The 21,194-nt window shown below is 32.7% G+C and overlaps 2 protein-coding genes across 3 annotated transcripts in view; one reads left to right on the top strand and one right to left on the bottom strand.

The window, feature by feature from the left end:
• Positions 1 to 318: 318 nt before the first annotated feature.
• LOC123698573 (probable 39S ribosomal protein L23, mitochondrial) lies at positions 319 to 1,745 on the bottom strand. Its single transcript, XM_045645252.1, has 3 exons — positions 1,581 to 1,745; positions 1,221 to 1,500; positions 319 to 568 (listed from the first exon to the last, which is right to left on the bottom strand). Exons 1-3 carry the CDS (start codon positions 1,592 to 1,594, stop codon positions 410 to 412), a joined length of 453 nt encoding a protein of 150 aa, XP_045501208.1. The 5' UTR covers positions 1,595 to 1,745; the 3' UTR covers positions 319 to 409.
• Positions 1,746 to 3,978: 2,233 nt separating this feature from the next.
• Positions 3,979 to 21,194, top strand: part of LOC123698634 (tyrosine-protein phosphatase non-receptor type 9-like) — a 45,460-nt gene continuing 28,244 nt past the window's right edge. Inside the window, exons 1-4 of one of the 2 annotated variants that reach the window (XM_045645370.1) lie at positions 3,979 to 4,014; positions 15,434 to 15,655; positions 16,513 to 16,602; positions 17,369 to 17,509. In XM_045645370.1, the coding sequence (XP_045501326.1) occupies positions 3,982 to 4,014; positions 15,434 to 15,655; positions 16,513 to 16,602; positions 17,369 to 17,509 (486 nt within the window). In that variant the 5' untranslated portion in view covers positions 3,979 to 3,981. Of the gene's footprint in view, positions 4,015 to 13,894; positions 14,364 to 15,433; positions 15,656 to 16,512; positions 16,603 to 17,368; positions 17,510 to 21,194 lie in introns of those variants that run through there. The other variant, XM_045645369.1, reaches the window with a different exon arrangement.

Below are 21,194 nucleotides of genomic sequence, written 5' to 3'. Positions count from 1 at the left end.
TGAGAATATCTGGGTGAGCTCACATCGAGAAGCGATGATACTGGAAGAGACCAGTGAATTCGGGCTGCGCCGCGCGGCAAATCGTAACATCGAGAGGTGCATAGTAAAATCGTTGGCAGCGCAGCGCCGCGCGACTCCTCAAGACGCAACGCTGCGTGGTGCAACATACTCTAAATTCTCACAATGAAATGTGTCTCTTTTCGTGTAAAAAATAAAGTTATATTTTGAGTCCTTCTTTTAAAGTATGCGCGCAGCGTTGCGTCTCAGTGTGAGCTGACCCTTAGGGTGTTCAATGAGTATAAAAGTAAGAAGCTCATGCAATGTAAACACTTATATTTCTAATTCACATCATACAAGTAATAATTTATTATTAAACACTATTAGCTACATTTTATATTAAAACTAAAAATTATAATGAAAACCAGCTAGGGATATCACTTCGGTCTTTGTTTCGTGCTATATAACTTTTAAATGTTTTCTTTGATTCTTCTAAAGATTTTTCATTATCTTCCAGATCACCTTTTTTCTTTTCAAATATGTTTGGAAATTCAAACTTCATATCTTTCGGCTAAAAATTATAATACAGTTTGAACAACTTCACAAAAAGGGGTTAACTGTATGATGTTAAAATTATTTACTGTTTAATATAATAAAAAGAAATTAAACAAGGTAATTATATCTGACTGATTTAACCATCCAAATCTAACCATTTTTAATATACTGGCTAGTGGCTACCCTCTGCTTGTAACTAAGTTTTTAGTTTTATGATAAATTATATTTTTTATTTATTATATAAACATAGATATTTTTAGTTACATCTGCAGATCAGGCAACATTTTTTTTATATCATAAATAGGTAAAATAAATTCCCAAATTTTTTGTTTTATGAAACCAAATTAAAACTTAAGTTTGGAAGACAAACTTCAACAACATTAGTAATTTTATGTATAATATTTTATATTAAGATCATAAAGTATTTTATTAAATGAACTCTTTTATTATACATACATTAAAAGCAAAGAAAATAATAAGCTATAAATAAATAAATAGCTTTTAATATTATAAAAAACCAATTAACTTTGAATATCTCAAAAACAGTTAGATTTCAGTTTGGGGTGCTAGATGGTCAAATTAGTCAGAAATGATGTAAAATATATGCCCTTAACAGGAATTGATCCCATTACCCTGTAATCAAATAATAGTAAAATTTTATCACTCACCAGAGTAACAAATGCGTATTTAATATCATCATCCTTCACAACATATCCTCTTCCTACATCCTTTTTGAATTTACCAAGGTTAATTTTAGTTCGTACATCTACTACAGGTACATTGTATATTTTTTCTAAATAATTCCTTATATCATACTTTGTCATTTCCATAGAACATATGAAATGCACAATATTTGGTTGTTGTTTTGGAAGGGGACGAACTAATTTCATCCAAAAATTTGGCAAGAACACACGTAGTTGTGGGTTCCCTCTCTGATAAATTGGATACCTACACAATAGAAAGGCCGATACAATTTTTAGGAAATTATCCATTAAAATATCCAATTTTTTGTTTGAAGCACAACTTACCATCGAGTAGACATCTTTTTATGTTTTTCTTATAAGTTTCAAAATCCTTAATTTGTACGTCCAATATGATGTGTTCTGTACAATAAAGATTTAATTTTAAATCATAAATTGCTTTGCAAAAGATTTTAATTTTAAGGTTATGATTACTTGTTACTTGACATGAAAATAATGGTTATACATCCTTCCTCTATGTTATTGAGTAATGAGTCAATGAATAAGTAATGACATAAGTGAATGACAGTCCAATGTGCACAGATAAAATATGATAGCGATAATTATTTAATAGCACAGATAATATAATCCCATCAAAAACATCCTGTAAAAAACCCAAGTCTCGCAGCTCAGTCTTTCTACCGTCAAAAGTTGTGAGATCCATGTAATACCAAGTCGGTTAATCTATTTAGTGTCTACTTGAAGGACCTTCTGTCTTAAGTTATTACATAAGTTATTATCATGCCAATATTAAAAATATTTAACGTTTTAAACAAATAGATCGACTTGGACATCGCATGAAAACAAAGTGAATATTACAATATTATATTAGATTCTTTAGTCTCTCGCGCCTCACGCGATTGAAACTCTCGTTCCTGTTGGTCGCTGGCCCGTCGTGCTGTGTAGTGTGATACATACTAATAATCAAATCAAGCGATGTCCAAGTCGATCTATTTGTTTAAAACGTTAAATATTTTTAATATTGGCATGATAATAACTTATGTAATAACTTAAGACAGAAGGTCCTTCAAGTAGACACTAAATAGATTAACCGACTTGGTATTACATGGATCTCACAACTTTTGACGGTAGAAAGACTGAGCTGCGAGACTTGGGTTTTTTACAGGATGTTTTTGATGGGATCTCACTTCTTTTTGTAGAGCCTTTCTTTTTGATACCATCTACTTCTAAATAATATCAGTAAACTAATGAGCAAGCCTTTTAGTCGTAAATGTAATTTATCAATCGAAATTATAAATGAAAATCGCAAACTTATAGGTTAGGTTTCGAGGCACATCCGAACAGCATGAGGGCGCTCGCACGTATGCGTGCGGCTGCCGCTCGCTCGAAGGCATTCACATTTCATTGTTCTGTCATTTTGGCGTATATTTTGCTTGTCAGTCATAGAGTAAAATAGAGGCCAGTCTGTCTGTAAGGAGGCTAGTCGCGCCAACAATTTATATATAACAGATTTAAATTATAATATATTGTTTTATTAGATTTTCGTACTTCAAGACATGTCCAATCATGTGTTTTTCATTACGTCGACCATTTTACAAGTAATAATGTTGTTCAGTTTCATGGGCTAAACACACCCTTACCCACCCTATACCCCCTTCCTGCCTCATATGGTAGGTACCTATCTACACCTATTAAATTTATAACCACCACCAACCACCAACTGCATAAATAACTTTGTAATCCCATATATTTATATGGGATTACAAAGTTATTGATGCAGTTGGTGTATTTGGAAAACTGGACCGAAATTACAAAATATGTAAGTTTTCCCATGATTAAGACACTAAACTCTATATGTATTCCAAATATGAAGCTTCTAAGTCTGCTAGAAGTGCCTTGGACTTTTGATGATCGGTGAGTCAGTGAGTGACAAAATTTAGAAACTTTAACAAGTTGTCATTCTTAAACTACTGGTTCAAATTGACTGAAATTTTAAATATTCCGTGTTTATACAATGCCGGATTAGTTACTGAAGATTCAGGTTTCTTGCTTTATCCACAACCGAATTATAGGGGGTCGAAAAAGGCCCGAATTGCTTCGAGAAAAGGATGGTACGGCCGTGCCGCTTTTTTTTGCTCGACTTGGCGGGGGCACTGCCGTGCCCCCAGATATTAATAAAAGCAATAATAGTATAGTAATTAGAAGTTTTAAATTTGTAATAATAGTCATATATATGTATTTAGTACGCGCGTCACGTAAAAAGAACGCTGGATGAAAGTGATAGGGTGTGTTTGCGCATGAATCGAGTTTTGCACGTAAGGTATGTGCCGATTATTTTACTTATGAACTAGGCTCGCGAATCGTGGCTTCTCAACTACCTATTTGTTATTCTTATACCACCTCATAACACCAAATAGACCGATAAATCGCCAATGTGCAGCTTAAACCGTCAGCGTTCTTTTTACTTGACGCGACTTATGTCATATCCTACTACAAGTCCAAAAAAACAAAATAATTAATTATACCTACATTTTTGTTTTTGCCACTTTACTGCATATTAAAAAAAAAAGTAAATCTGGAAGCCAATTATATTATTTCATTTCAGTTTTTACTATTAATTCACTTACAATCAACAATTTTTCGACTGAGCTTTTCCTGCAAAACTTTTTAAATAATATGGAAAATGTGGTTTCCATGATTGCAACATTCGCATATTTCAGTCATAAAGATGGCGGTGGCCCTGTCACCCGATCAGGAATTGGTAAGATAAATAAAAGTTTATTTACTGTAATATTAGTGTCTTGATTTAAACATATGTTTTAAAAACTTTGTTTTTGGAACGAAATTTATTCATTTAGATTTTATTCAACTTTTTTAGTGCTTATTTATGATTATTTTAGTTTGCGTTCCATGTCATCAGTGTTTGTTTTGGTTTCCTGTTTATTGAATGCAAAAGATTACAGTAAGATTAGGTAGGTATAGTTTTGTGCAAACTTTATTATTTGTGAAAAAGTATCCCGTTTTTAAAAAGTGCCTATCAGTACAAATCCGAATACGCACAATATATTGTGCACTAATATAAATTAAAACCGTTTCATATAGGCATGTTTTTAATAGAACAATGCTATAACAGATTGTAACTTGTTAAAATCGCACTAGCCTATTGTATTTTTAAATATAATTAAATACTTAAATTATTGACTTCAAATTGAACTTGAACAATATTTTAGCAAGGTTTGAAACAGTTTCATGTTTATTTCAAAACCTCAAAAATGTTTAGTGACATTCAATTAAACGCAGATTATTATAAGGGTTTTTAATTTTGGTGACTTTAATATATATTATAATTCATGCTATGATTACTTGAACAGCATTGAGTTCAATTTCATAAAGTTAGGGATTTGAGCAATAGTGGACAAACATTTCCACTTTGCTATAACATATTTATAACAATAATTTATAGCAAAGTATCTGCTCATAATTCATATCACTTATTAATATTATTGATGTATAAAACTTAAAAAAACTGGAATGTAAGTACATAAAAGTTTGATGTAATGATATATACAAACTTGGTCCGTAAGAATGGATTATTGCTTAAACTCCCTTATGCCTGTGAACCTACATTGGAAATAAACTAGCTCAACAATGATGCAGATTAAGAAATACACATTATTGCATTAACTTGATAATGTAAATATGTTTTGCCTCTGAAGAAGAAGTCATAAATTATATGTAAGTTGCTGTGCCCCATGGTTTTACCCACATTGCTCCGCTTCTATGGCAGATGTCTTAGTATGATGATATATAGCCTAAATGTTGATCCAACCTGTTAGTAATATTCATGTAAAATTTGAAGTAAATTCATCTTGTAATTTTTTAAGTTGAGCCCAAACAAAACAAATTAAAATTATATTTTTATCTTTAATATCAATTGTAGGTCACACCCCAAGTGTTCTTTAAAAAATGTTTAATGTACAGTTTTTACTATCCTATGATGTTTTAAGATGTGTAGATAAGCCTGTCTCTTATGAGAATTGACTGAAGTGAAATATGAGGTGTAAAATTGTAATATAAGAATTTCACTCTTCAATATTTATATTTTATGTGATATTTGAGTGCTCTAGGCCATATATGTATAGCGGGCGACACCAACACATTGTTGGGAGTTATCTTTAGATCTAATGAAATGGTTTTGAAGGTTGTTTTATCAATAGGAATCCACATTATTTGAGTGTCAAAAGCTGTATTTATGTACCGGGTCAAGGGGCTACCAAATAATATTATCTATGGGTACGAAAAAGGTTTTTCATGTTCATAAAAATATGTTAGTATAAGTTAAAATATTTTTTTTATTCTGTAGTCCAGTGACTCGAAAAAGAATAAAGAAAAAGTTGGCTCAGATTTACATTCATTTAAACAGAGTTTTATGTTGCCATGAGGTCACTTTTGTCCGTCAGAGGTACTTGAATAAAACTAAGCATTGTAACAGGGGTTATACATTTTCATTTTAACTTTTTGTCTTCTTATCAGTCATATCCGCTGTTCGTGTGAACGAAGATTGATTTGTTTCCTCTTGGGGATATTTTTTCAATCAGTGTTATTGGATACAATTTATAAAGTTGAGGATTGTTTCTTTAAATTTAAAACATCGTTATTCTGCTGCGTGATTTTTTTATCAAGACTATCTTATCGCCCGCAGCGTCGCTCGCATTGTTCTTTTTAGGGAATGGAAAGTTGTTTAAAACATTGACTCCATTAGACTGATTTTGACCCACTTTAAACGGACAGATTGAATTTTAACTTTGTACACTTATCCAGGATTGGTGACATTTAAATAGTTTCATGAGTTTGAGCGTGCTTGGTTCCGAACCTCAAAGGAAAAAAGGGAACCGTTCGAAGTCCGTCCTTGAAACTTTGAAAGCAACAAATTTTCGGCATTCGCAACGGAATCAAAACGTACAAGATACTTCCCGTGAAGTGAACTCGAAACTATGTACGAAACGACGTCTACAGCACATAAAAAATTTGGAAAACAAAAAAATTTAAAGTTACAACATGTACCTAATAAAAAAGTAGATTTGTGCGGAACCCTTATAATGGAATCCGACTAGCACTTAACCGGTTTTAATTTTTTTTTAATATCTTAGGTAATTATTTGAAGCATTACTTGTAAGTGAACCACCCACTCGTTCTCTTAACTATTATCATCCTCCCACGTTTCTTGTTTCAAGTAAATTGTAAGCTTCTGACTCATAATGTTGTCTGCTATGTGATTATGAATTATGGTGTCATTTCATTTCAAGCAGAAATCGGTCATGTACCTACATCAGCTACCTACCTCTACCTATTTCTACCTAACTATATTGCATTTGTTTCGTTCCTTGATAAGCTTGTCTTGAAGCTTATCAAAATTCAGCAGGTGATAGATGCTGTAGCCTGTAGCGTTACATCTATCAAGGTACCAGCTGACGAACTTTCCACCAAGATAGAACCAGCTGACATATACATATTTTCATTTACAGTGCATGTAAACGTTCAGTTGAGAGGAAATCACTGAAAATATAATTTTTATTTCATGTTCAAGCAGCCAGCTGACGTACACGGTACAATCCACCAATTGTTATGGTCAGCTGACCTTGTTTTTCTTTCAAGATATTACGTAAAATATAATATGACAAATTCTCGAATGCAGAGAGGAAATGACTGAAAAATTTGTTTTCTACATCATTGCGGGGGCTCCTCCTGCGGCCTGCTCGACCCACCAACGGAGTCGCAGCTGACGGTCGCGAGTGTTCATAGTATGAGTCCCTCATGCATTTTACGAAGTTTCCCTCGAGGAGAAAATAAAGTTCAAGAAACAAGTGTGAATGTGGCAATAGTTACGTTCATTCATTTATTGACGTGACAATGTCTTTTATAATTCGATAGAGCCCGCTGCACGCACGAAAAAACATGACTCATGCGGCGTTACCTCGCTCTGAGGCGTTCCATGTAAGGCTTGAAGTGCGAGCGAGAGACAAAGAAGCACAATCGTTGTCACGTTCAACTATCGTCAGTAAACCGACTTTACAGGCAACCAATTTTTTTTTTATTTAAACTTTACCTCTCATCGTGCGAGAGGCAAATTAATTTACTCTATAGTTCAAGTATTATTAGATTAGAAAATTTAAATTAATAATTCTAATTCACTGGACTATCAGATTACACGTCACACTGAACACTTACCGTCGCAGATTAATTTCACTAGAGGGTTTGGTCACAAAATCATGAACGGATGTTGATGTATTCAGATAGTATAGTATTATTGTTACGTTTATTCGTTCAAATTGAATTACTGCTTTGTATCACAGTTGCAACTCGCGTTTGCTTGCGTACGATCGTGCGTATGTTTGTGCAACTATTGTTTTCATAACAATGAGGCGATCGTTTTACTTAGCTTAAGTTACAGGTTACTTTTTAAATAATAGTGAGATATAGGTACAGCTAAAATCTCGGATATATTTGCAGGACAAGCTGTTTGTGCTCGATTTTTTCGCGTTTTTTAATGTGTTTGTTTATAGTAATAGGATATTTTAGTCCTTGACAAAATGTATTTTTAAATATTGTTTCTAATAATTAGTTGAGTAACGGAGATCTTTTACATTTTCATAATAAAAATGTGAAAATAATGTTTTAAAAACCTTTTCAATCGCTCATTGATAATATTGAAATTGTGACACAGAGTAGGTAGGTACATAATATAAATTATAAACCTTTCTGAATAGATGTGCAAAAAGTCTGCACAAAATGAAGCTGTCTTTTACCACAGTACAGACTTGTTGGATGTTCTTCAGACTCTTGTATAGAGGCCTTTGCCCTGTAGTTAAACATTAAAATGCTCTTGTAAGAGCCTTAAGGACGCTATAACGTATTTTTACAAAAACACGCTGCTTTTCGGTACCATTTTAACTTAAAGCAATTACACGTGAGAACATAGTAATATCTTAATTTAAAGATAATATATTCAGCTCTACGTTCATCTTATAAAAATTGTACGACGTCATACAAAATTGTCGCTGAAATACGTTTTTTCCATCACAATAAACGCATAAAATGCAAAAAAATGGGGTCTAAACCGGTACCATTTTAGGAAAATTAAGAGCCTAATCTATCTTCTTAACTATATCTTATTGAGGGATATATAGTCCTTTATATATGGTGTAATTTTTATGAATCTAAATCAAAATTTTATTTCAATAATGAGCTAAATTAAAAATACTTGTCGATTTCTTCATACATTTTGTTCTCGCGGTTCGTCAGACCGCGCTCAGAAGCGCTCTTGGAAGGACGGGTGTATCGCTCCTCGTGCCAAAAATAAAAACGAAATAAAAAAGATTATTGTGCGTGCACTGTCTTTTTCGTGATTTGAAATATTTGATACTTTTTATGAGTAAACTGTATAAGTTTCATATTCCAATTATTATTTGTAATTTAAAATTATGTTTTTAAAATTACCTTGCCTGAGATCCTCTTTTTTATGGGTTGTTGAATAGATTGGTGGGGTAAAACAATTCAAGATGGCGTCGATGAAAATTTGGCTTTTTTTCGTGATGGGTGTCATTTTCATAGTTTTTGGGGTAGCTATTACCGAATATGAGGTCAAAACTGAAATCCAAGATGGCGCCGACGAAAATTTTACATCTTTTCGTCATGGGTGTCATTTTCATGGTTTTTGGGGTAGCTATTAACGAATATGAGGTCAAAACTATAATCCAAGATGGCGCCGACAAAAATTTTACAACTTTTCGTCATGGGTGTCATTTTCATGGTTTTTGGGGTAGCTATTAACCAATATGAGGTCAAAACTGAAATCCAAGATGGCGCCGACGAAAATTTTACATCTTTTCGTCATGGGTGTCATTTTCATAGTTTTTGGGGTAGCTATTAACGAATATGAGGTCAAAACTATAATCCAAGATGGCGCCGACAAAAATTTTACATCTTTTCGTCATGGGTGTCATTTTCATGGTTTTTGGGGTAGCTATTAACCAATATGAGGTCAAAACTGAAATCCAAGATGGCGCCGACGAAAATTTTACATCTTTTCGTCATGGGTGTCATTTTCATGGTTTTTGGGGTAGCTATTATTGAATATGAGGTCAAAACTATAATCCAAGATGGCGCCGACGAAAAATTTGACATCTTTCATCATGGGTGTCATTTTCATGGTTTTTGGGATAGCTATTAACGAATATGAGGTCAAAACTATAATCCAAGATGGCGCTGACGAAAATTTGACATTTTTCGTGATGGGTGTCATTTTCATGGTTTTTGGGGTAGCTATTAACGAATATGAGGTCAAAACTAAAATCCAAGATGGTCGTCGAATTTCAAGATCGCGTCATGGTAATACTGTCGCGTTATGGAGCAAGGCGGCGATTTTGGTATCTATGAATCTCGCCAAAGAAGTTTCACTCCTGACACGTTTTCTCGGCACACACGTTCTTTTTTATTTTATTCTCTTCGTTTAAATGTTTTAGATAAACTTTATTTTAAATAAAGTTTAGCGAATATATTTAAAGAATATATTTAAAGTTACTAATATCTGTCAGAATATTAACATGATTGCCACAGAGTTGCGTTTTATATTAAATTTCTAAATATGCATTTCAATGTTCTTTAAAATTGTTTTTTTTTAAGACTTTCTACAAAACTGTGGTTGTTAACGTTTTTGTTATTTTATTTAAGTTTACTTTAAAGGAGTAAGAAAAATATACCTAATTATCGACGGTTACATTGGGGATTTGGTAATAGCTGTCTCAAAAACCTTGAAAATGACACCCATGCCGAAAAGATGTAAAGTTTCGTCGACACCATCTTGGATTTTAGTTTTGACCTCATATTGGTTAATAGATACCCCAAAAACCATGAAAATGACACCCATGACGAAAATATGTAAAATTTTCGTCGGCGCCATCTTGGATTTTAGTTTTGACCTCATATTCGTTAATAGCTACCCCAATAACCATGAAAATGACACCCGTGACGAAATGATGTAAAATTTTCGTCGGCGCCATCTTCGATTTTAGTTTTGACCTCATATTGGTTAATAGCTACCCCAAAAACCATGAAAATGACACCCATGTCGAAAAGATGTAAAATTTTCGTCGGCGCCATCTTGGATTTTAGTTTTGACCTCATATTCGTTAATAGCTACCCCAATAACCATGAAAATGACACCCATGAAGAAAATATATAAAATTTTTGTCGGCGCCATCTTGGATTTTAGTTTTGACCTCATATTGGTTAATAGCTACCCCAAAAACCATGAAAATGACACCCGTGACGAAATGATGTCAAATTGTCGTCGGCGCCATTTTGGATTTTAGATTTGACCTCATATTGATTAATACTTATTTAATAGCTACTCCAACTCCTTGAAAATGACACCCATGACGAAAAGATTTCAAATTTTCGTCGGTGCCATCTTGGATTTTAGTTTTGACCTCATATTGGTTAATAGCTACCCCAAAAACCACCCACATTTGCAAATGTGTTTGCTACTTAGGAAAAGTTCATATTTAAAGATATAGGTAATGTGAATGTGTGGTAACGAATTTAATTATTTATTTCATTCCGACTGTTTCTCGGAATAACATACATTTACTAAGAATTGCTTACAATGCCGGGTTTAATATATTGCCGGTAACATATAATATTATGTATGATAATAATTCTTAAAAAAGTATTTTATACATTTCTTAAAAAGCTTCGATATTGTATACAATAATACAATTCATATTCAAATTGTTGTAAAATAGTCACACTTTTTTAAGTTGGTTGAATACACTAAAATACTTATAAGGATCGTACCTACTAATAATAGTAACAAAATGAATTTTTAAAGTTCCCAGTAATCTTCTGGAATCAATTTCAATAAAAATATAAAAAAAAATAATATCAAGTATGAAGATGGTCTATAAAATGGAATGCGCTATGTTTACGTGAGCGCGATGTTCCCGCGAACCACGTGGCGACGTTAGATACCTAAATTTGAGTAACGCAGATTTGTGACAGCGTCCTTAAAGAATACTTATGTTTTTCTCTTAGCCCGTTGAGGACGTCGGCCATTGTAGATACAAATAAGAGAATCCTTATTTTTGTGTAAGAGTATGAAAATGTTCGCGGCTTATTTTGCAATTGTAATCCATACCTACTAATATTATAAATGCGAAAGTAACTCTGTCTGTCTGTCTGTTACTCAATCACGCCTTAACTACTGAATCAATTTGCATGAAATTTGGTATAGAGATATTTTGATACCCGAGAAAGGACATAGGCTACTTTTTACCCCGGGACATAGGATAGGTTTAATCACGGAAATCCCACTGGAACGGGAACTATGCGGGTTTTTCTTTGACTGCGCGGCACTATATGTTTTTAGGCCCGAAAAAGTGACATTCTTATTTTATTGGAAATATCTAAGGAGCTTCTCTTTTTATATGCACGAGTAGAACACCCAGAGTTTTATTTCAAAAACACGATTTTTAAAAAAATATTTAAAATATTGGAATTTTCGCGGCCGAATGTGCTAAATAAATTCGTATAAAAAAAAATAGATACACTATATAATTAATTATGTTGCTAATATATGTACCTAGTGACTACAGGCGCAAATTATCCCTTTTTGAAATATTCGATATTGTCGATAGAGGCGAAAGTATTGTAATTTTTATTGATTTTCGTTTTTATTTTTTTATATGAAATGCAGGCGTTAGTAGAAGCTCTGTTTAGTACTAAAAGAAGCCCTGAACTGAGGTCTACATGTGACAAAAATACCACATTCTAACCACGAAGTTATTACGAGAAATAGATTTTCAAAGAATTCAAAGATATAGTTCAGGAATCAGGATACATCGCCTATTTTTGCAAGTGACTACTATCAAGCTAATTTTCCGTTTGTAGCTTTATTTTGATGAGACGCCCAATAATTTCGTGTACGAAAGTCTCGATTGTGGTAGCTAACAGAGATAACAAGGATAAAAAATTTTGATTTGATGGTTGAGAACCATATTTATTACTAACTGATTTTTTTTTTGTTCAATATCAAGATAATTACCTAAATTATTCGAAAAAATATTTGTCCTACAAAATCTATGGTTGGTTCAAAGAGTCCCCCTTTCCAAAGTGTATCGCTAACGAGGTCATCATAAATGATTACTAACAAGCTGATTTGATTGACTTTTTGTTTTCACTTAGTTAATGTTTATATAATTCAACAGACATATTGTCCTACAAATTGCGTAATAAATATTTGAGAACCATCAAATCAAAAAATTTTATCCTTGTTATCTCTGTTAGCTACCACAATCGAGAGTTTCGTACACGAAATTATTCGGTGTCTCATCAAAATAAAGCTACAAACGGAAAATCAGCTTGATAGACGATAGTAGTCACTTGCAAAAATGGGCGATGTATCCTGAACTAATAGGGTTGTCACTATTTTTACCGTTAATTCCGTTTGACTTTTAATGACATTACTATGATCAATGTTCGAAATATTGACAATAAAGGAGATTAATTTGTATTAATTTGATATTATTAAATGGACTTAAAAATCTAAGATATTTTTTATTCAGTTAATTTATTACATATCATAAGGATTATCTACCTATAATAATATATTAATAATGTTAAAATATCGACTATAACTAGCGATTTAAAACATAAATAAAAACTTGGTAATAGATAGATGAAATATATAATTGTTAAAAAACAGCTTTGACTTGTTCTTTACTAGGGACAACCCTGACATTGAATTCTTTGAAAATCCATTTCTCGTAATAACTTCGTGGTTAGAATGTAGTATTTTTGTCACATGTAGACCTTAGTTCAAGGCTTCTTTTGGTACTAAGCAGAGCTTCTACTAACGCCTGCATTTCATATAAAAAAATAAAAACGAAAATCAATAAAAATTACAATACTTTCGCCTCTATCGACAATATCGAAAATTTCAAAAAGGATTAATTTGCGCCTGTAATCACTACATATATTAGCAACATAATAAATTTATTTAGCTCATTCGGCCGCGAATATTCCAATATTTTAAATATTTTTTTAAAAATCGTGTTTTTGAAATAAAACTCTGGGTGTTCTACTCGTGCATTTAAAAAGAGAAGCTCCTTAGATATTTCCAATAAAACAAGAATGTCACTTTTTCGGGCCTAAAAACATATAGTGGCGGGCGAAGCCGCGGGTGGAAAACTAGTTTCTTTATAAATGTTAAGAATTGCATGAATGTTGTAATTTTTAAAGCTTTATTATGATGTACCTACTAGGTCTTTTTTTCGTTATTTCAAAATGGGCTCATGTATATTTTTTTCCTAAAGGTAAACTAACTCTACATATTTAGGTACGATAGTCATTTATTTATATGGATGAAGCATTAAATTAAATCTAAAGTTTAGCTACATTACAAAAAAATCGTGCTGCTAATAGATAATGTATTTATGAATTAAGCAAATTATTATGTTTACTTATTTTATCGTCTAGTAAATACTAAACTTCTGAACACAAATGAGTTCTGAAATTTTTTATTCGCTATTTATATTTGATGTACATTTTGCGTGTACCTAATAGATTGAACGGCGTAGCGGTGCGTGCTCGGCCATACTAATAGGCATACAGGATATACATCCCGGAAGAATTAGGCCCCTCCCCTAAAGCGGTCGCTTCCACGTGTAGTGTTTACCGTCTGTGATTTTAAAGTTTAATTTAGTATCTACCTAACTGTAGCACATTTGTATCTATATTTGTTTTATCATAAATATAATCATAAACACTGTGTTTTTAATGATGGCGTAGTAATGTTCGCTTCATAGGAGAACGTATCGAATTTTTAAATACGTCGCCACTAGGTATAATAGTTCGCCTCAAGGCTCAAGCTCGTAGGTATCTGTTTGATCGCAATGAAAGTGTGACAAAGTAGTGAAATCTTAGTAGAAATGTAAGAGACTGTGCGGTATATAAAACTACTTTAAATAACAAAGTGGAGGCTTCATGAATTTATAGTTTTGAAGAATTAAAATGGAGTCTATCTTTATGCGACACTTCATGATCTTATTGCGGGTAATAGTTTCATACAATATTTTTTGAATATACCTATTCATGCATGCTAAAAATAAATACGTATATCATTATTGTACCTATATAGCATCTCATAAAGAGGAATGTGATGCTTTGTAATTTGTATGTTTTAATAGATAAATTAATAAACTTATCTTATTTGTAAATCTTCACCAGTAGAAACCTATAGGTAATTAGGTATTATTCCTGAGTAACAACAGCCTATATTTATGGAGGGGAAGCCGAGATGAGTTGTATTTAATTAATTGATGTCATTATTATTATTTATCAAAGTACCTATAGGAAGGTAGAATTTATGTGTTTTTAGAAGTTTTGGTTATGACTATGACCATTTTTTCAACATCTAGGTAGCTAATACCGGGGCTTAAATTTAAAGTAAATTTAAAATACAGTAGGTACCTATATTCTTAAATCTTAATACCAGAAAGGAAAAATATAACGAGAGCTGTACAAAGGGATATTAGGTAAATTCTTATTATAGGAGTAGGATTTTCCATAAGTACAGCAGATTCGGATTTCCAGAATTTAGTTTCGGCAAAGTTAATCATCCTCTTTAGTTACCGACTACCGTGTATCAACAAATTTGCTTTGTGGGAAACAATTGTTCGAAATCGTTTAATCATTATACAAATCGAGTTAAAGTGTTTGGTTATCTAATGCATAATTATACAGGCAAAACTGTGTCGAAACTTGAATTTGTTCCATTAAAGTATCATGTTTGCGTAACAGCTTTCTCTAAGGAATTTAACGATATTGTTTATTATTAAAGAAGTAAGAAATTATATCATTTTTCGATTATGTGCTGGTAAAATAGTATCATTTAATATACATATACTTAGGTATTTTCTACGAAGGATTAGGTGTGATCGGAAAATATGAAATATAAAATATTTAAATTAATTGTACTACATAGGTACTATATTCTATATTTACAACAAAAAAAAAAAAAAAAAACAGACGTGACCTCAATGAATTAGGTCTTTATTTTGTAATATGTATTTGTTTTGCTTATTTAATTGTGTTACTTAAAAGTATTTATAAATTGTTTCCAGGCGACAAAAACGTTTCTGGATGCGCTGAACGAGACGGGTGCCGTGTGCGTATCGCGAGCGACTGCGATCAAATTTCTACTCGCGCGCAAGTTCGACGTCGCGCGCGCGCACACGCTCTGGCGGCAGCACGAGGCGACGCGCCGGAGAGAGGGACTCATCAAATTCGAACCTTTCGAAGACCCCCTCAAAAGCGAACTTGAAACGGGAAAATTTACTATATTGGTATGTGTCCTTGTGTCCACAATTTGAAATTCCCTGCTTCCTTTCACAGAATAAAATTCCCTTATATTTTAAAACGTTTTCATTAAAAATAATATGGAAGAAAACATCTCAAGAATTACTGAAGGAAGGTATGCTCGTGATTTCTTTGTACAAACTCTTAAAAGTTCGAGTGAAATTGGAATATATATAAGCTTTTCAATAGCTCTCTTACATAGCGTTTGTAAGGCAAGCTGAGCGATGTTTTGAGAAAATTTATCAGAATTAAGCCACTATATTATATTATTGAAGAGTACCGTTTTTTTTTCTACTATTTTGGAATCTAATTACTTAATATTTCATTTTATAGGGCATGAATTAAAAAAATATATATATATTATTACCTTTATTAATATAAGAGTTTCAATGCCCTTTATCGGTAAATTCGGTTCAGTTCTTGCCGAAGACACAAGTTATCTTCAGATTTGCGATGGCGTTATGTTCCATGTCCGGAAATAATATGAACGTTAGTCCTACATACCGTGTCGACATCCCACTAAATACCGTGTCCCGATTTATATACGGGAAACAATAAGTCTAGAATATATCTATGTAATAGTGACAGTAAGATCAACTGTGCCGGTATATGTTGGTATTTTAAAGGCAATTTGATTTTGGATGAGTTTTGCACAACTGGCTGTTTCCCGCAGATTCGTCCGCGTGGCTAAAATAAATTTTCATGATACAATGCTGTGCATTGGTAGATCAATAAGTCAGTTAGTCACCTGGGCGTTTTATATATTAAGATTAAAATAGTTCTTGGTTTATAAACATAACCAAAAAGTATAAATGAAATAATTAACTTTGATTTATATCTGTAGCCCACTCGAGATGCGACTGGAGCAGCTATTGCGGTGTTCACCGCGAACAAACACTTTCCTAGCCAAACGACACATCAGACAACGTTACAGGTAATTTGCATAATTTAATAATAATAATTTAATTGTAATTTTTTTAGTAGTAATAATAAGAAATAATATTTACGCCCGCATATTCGCATACGTGTTAGCCGTATATGTTGCCGTGCCTTATTTAAGACTTGTTCCAAATTTCATTAAAATCAGTCTAAGCGTAACTAACTTAACTAACTAAGTGCTGATTTACACAGGGTCAGTAGACGAGTCAGTCGCGGCGCCGAATTTCGGCGCCGAATTTTGACTTTAACTGTTTACTTAGACTTCAAGCCTCTGTACTGACTTCAAATCTGTTTACACAGGGTTTTTTTTCGGGTCAGCACTGATTTGCCTCGAATTTGTAGTCAGTTACTGACCCTGTGTAAATCAGCACTAACGTATAAGAATTTTATTTTTAAAATTCATTTTATAATATGAGAAAGGAAGCAAGCAAAACAACAGGTGATGTCTGTAAAGTTATTTATCCATTACGATAATTGTCACATTTTATCAACCCAGGTTGAAAATATCTATTTAATTACTAATTTATTACTAATCTAACTATATTTCATTCATTAATTCATTCATAACACATATTATTGATATACTAAGATAAATTTTAACATGCAAACTAGAATTATAATATAAAATTAAATATTAGCCCACCTAGAAGATCCCTCATTCAATGCTCTAACACGTTTATCAAGGGGGAAGTCATTACTCATAAGTCGATGATATAACGCATCTTGATAAATCGAATTATTATTATCAATGCATTTATCAGGGAGTGGTGTACCAACTGGACGTGGCGCTGCAGTCGATTGAGACGCAACGCGCAGGCCTCGTGTTCATATACGACATGACTGACTCCAAGTACACAAACTTTGATTATGAACTGTCGCAGAAGATACTCACCATGCTTAAGGTAAGCGTGATTTATGACTACCCTTAATTAAGAAAGAATATTATAAATTAGGAGGTTCGTTAGATGTAAAGAGAGCTTTCTCGAAACATTTTTTTTTTCATTATTTAATATGATAATAAAAAATAGAGTGTGTGCCGACCACACGTGTCAGAAGTGAAATTTCTTTGGCAAGATTCAAAGATACCAAAATCGTCGCCTTACTCCTTGCCGTGACGGTAGTGTATGACGCGACCTAAAAAAATTAACTCTCTACGCGCCTTAAGAAGTTTCACTTCAAAAAGCTTATTAATTAATCGTCGTGTTCAAAAGGTCTAAAAAGTAGTTATAAAACATTTTTTTCATTAAGAGGCCTACACCACCGAAACTAGCGCCACCGAACATTTTATTTTTTTACTCCTTAACCAGATCAAATTTAAAAAATCTAGCTCGGTACTTTGCTAGTATATTACTTGTAGTATTTTTGGTATTACTTTTCACTATTCTAACTGTTCATTATTCTAGAGAACTTTTGATTACCGCCAAAAGTGGCCACTTTTGGCGGTAATCAAAAGTTCTCCTAATTTACCGAATGCAAAATAATGAAAAGTAATACCAAAAATACTACAAGTAATATACTAGCAAAGTACCGAGCTAGATTTTTTAAATTTGATCAGGTTTAGGAGTAAAAAAATAAAATGTTGGGGGGGCGCTAGTTTCGGTGGTGTAGTCGCCTTAATAATTAATATGATTATTTAATAAAAACTCAATTGAAAAAAAAAATTCCAGCCAGATTCAGATATTTGAGGGTTTTGATTAAAAACTGTTTGGTAGGAAAATTAAGCAAATCATAAATCAAGTTTACTTTTGGAAAGAAGAATATTTGGAAGTTGCTTTAAGATATTATAATGAAGCCTTACCGGATATAACTCTCATAGTCGGCGTCAAATTCATTTCGTAATAACTCAGCCCCCGGAATCACAGACACAATAGAAAATAAATAAGTATAAGTTAGACTGTGACTGTGGTCTCTCATACTGTCATACATCGGCCAAACAAAAAGAAGCATAGCTAACCGACTGAAGGAGCACATTGCGGATATCAAGCATCGGCGTCACAAGAAGTCTGCGGTATGTGAACACACACTGGACAACAACCACTTCATAAGATTCGACCAACCACAAATCCTTGCCAGAGAAAATAAATTTTTTCCAAGACTTGTGCGCGAGGCCATTGAAATTAAAAAAACATCCAAATTTCAATAGAGAAGATGGGTTGAAACTTTCTAACACCTGGGATCCTGTTATTAAGAATTTAAAATCCCATGTCAAACGTACCAAAAGACTAGAAGACACGATCAGCCAATACTGCCAACATCCGAAAAATACTCCACATACCAACTACGGAGGAATAGGTGGAGGTAGTTTACAAATAACAATTTTTGAATGACCGTCAAGACGTACAACATCTCAGTCTCCCCGTGACCACGCGCGCTGTAAAGTGTTCGAAACGTCGGGAAAATAATATAATGAATAAATCGCGTTTAAAATCCGTTAAAAAGTCTTTAATTTCTAAATGTATAATACTCGCGTAAAATCAAACCCTAGAAAATACCACAATAGAAAATCTATTGTGTCGTGGCCCGATCGGGCCGCTCGGGGCTCAATGGGATAATGGAGATACCAAAATATGAAGAAGTCAATAGTTAGTTAGTGACGACGCGGTTGGCGCAGTGGTAAAGTAACTGCCTACTGAGCCGACGGTCCCGGGTTCGATCCCCGGTCAGGGCAAATATTTGTGTGATGAACTCAATTATTTGTTCTTGGGTCTGGGTGTTATTATCTATATATAATATGTATTTATTAAATATTATATTTATCGTCGCCTAGTACCCACAACACAAGCCTTAATTGAGCTTACTGTGGGACTAGGTCGATTTGTGTAATAATGTCCTATAATATTTATTTATTTATTTATTTAATATCGAATCAATCAAATTGGATATTAATATTGATTGCTATGTTTAATGACGTTAATGTTAAATATTACTTTACTGTTTATTCAAGGAATTACTTAACCTTGTGACCTATTGTACCTAATTTGATTAGGTATATTCTTGATGTCGATTGTAACTTGAGATTATGAATGTACTAGTAAAATAGACATTCTTGGGTTTACTAATACGATAATACATAAATAAAAATATAATAATTATTTATAACCGTACGTCGTCCGTTATACCTTTTGCTAAGAACTTAATGATAATTTTGTATTCTCAAGAAGGTTTGTTTAATGCAAAAGTTTTTCTTGGAGTGAATTGCTACGGAATTTTCCTTTTATGATCGAGGTTTTATGAAAATTACTCGAAAGAACATGAGATTGAAAACCGCGTTTTTGTTATGATTTTAAAACTTTGAACACGTTCTAACAAAATTATGATATTACAAAGTTAATTTAGAATTTCTATTAATAGCTCTACTTTAACAAAAAAATATTATTATCAGCCCAGGGTTATTTAAACGTTCGTGTTAATCCGTTAAAGGAGTTTTTATAGAAATAATTTTAGATATTGAAGCCGATTCAACATTTTTTTTGTATTTTCGTGGTTAGTCTTTTAAGTCTTACTAAATTTGCCTCATAAATTAATTAGTACTTGAACTGCATTAAGGAGAAAAAAAAAACACACTGAGTTCATCTTTATTTAATATCTTATTGATAATATATAAATTTGATAAACATGACATATCTCTATACGAGTAAAAATATTAATAAAATACACATTATTTCCGTTAACAATTTCCTGGTACAGCAGTTTTATATATCCATGTAAGGAGCACCCTTGTTTTTTGTAGGATAGTACACATTTGTATTCTCTTTCCCTCCTACAATATCAATACCTGCTTTATTATTATTATTTCATTAGACTCTTCAGGGAATATCAAGAGTTCTCGGTTTAATACACGCGCTAATATAGAGATAACTACAGAAGATCTAACGATGAAAATACCAAGAGAAATTTAAAACACATGAATGTAGATGAAAACATATTTATGAGAAGATGATATTCATAAAATTCTTCGTCACGATGCGACGGCTATTATGGTATAATGTTACTTCGTAATTTAGAGTTCTAGGTAAAGTGCAATAAGTACTTATTCGAAGAGATAAGAAAGTATACTTACATCCGTCAAGTGATTTTCTGCATAATTAAATCATACATAATATGTATTGCAAATTGCAGCATGAATCATCTTGTAACTAACTGTACCTAATATGTACATTCAATTTTTTTAGTTGAAAACTATGCCTGCCAAAATATTTCCATCTTTTAATTAGATAAAAAGGATAAATAATTTTTGTCTGGGATAATTTTATGCGAAAATAGTCTTTTTTTCTGAAATCCGCGATATATCCCATTTTGTGACTATTGATCCCGAGTAAAATCTTTCCAGGTATCGAATCGATGAGGACAATTTCATTTCAACAATTTTTAAATAGGTGTGATCTATAGCAACCTCGTCGTATTTTGTGGTCTAATTTGACCAAACTATAATTAGAAATTACAATCTTTAGCCTTTCTGAATCTTTGGTCAATTATTTTAAATAAGTTGGTAGTTATGTGGCTAATTACTGAACGCGAGTAAGCGATGCAAGGAGGTTTTCGGTAGCTAATATGATATGAGAAAACCAGCTAGTGAAAACCTTATTT

Source organism: Colias croceus, chromosome 16 (assembly GCF_905220415.1).
Source record: "Colias croceus chromosome 16, ilColCroc2.1".
Lineage (NCBI taxonomy): Eukaryota > Metazoa > Arthropoda > Insecta > Lepidoptera > Pieridae > Colias > Colias croceus.
Note: the sequence above shows the minus strand (reverse complement) of the source record. Positions and strands in the feature narration are given on the sequence as shown.

Excerpts from the sequence above, each read along its gene's own strand:
- LOC123698573 (XM_045645252.1), bottom strand. Across the intron at positions 569-1,220 it reads AATACGCATTTGTTACTCTG|CCGAAAGATATGAAGTTTGA; the intron begins GTGAGTGATAAA and ends TATAATTTTTAG.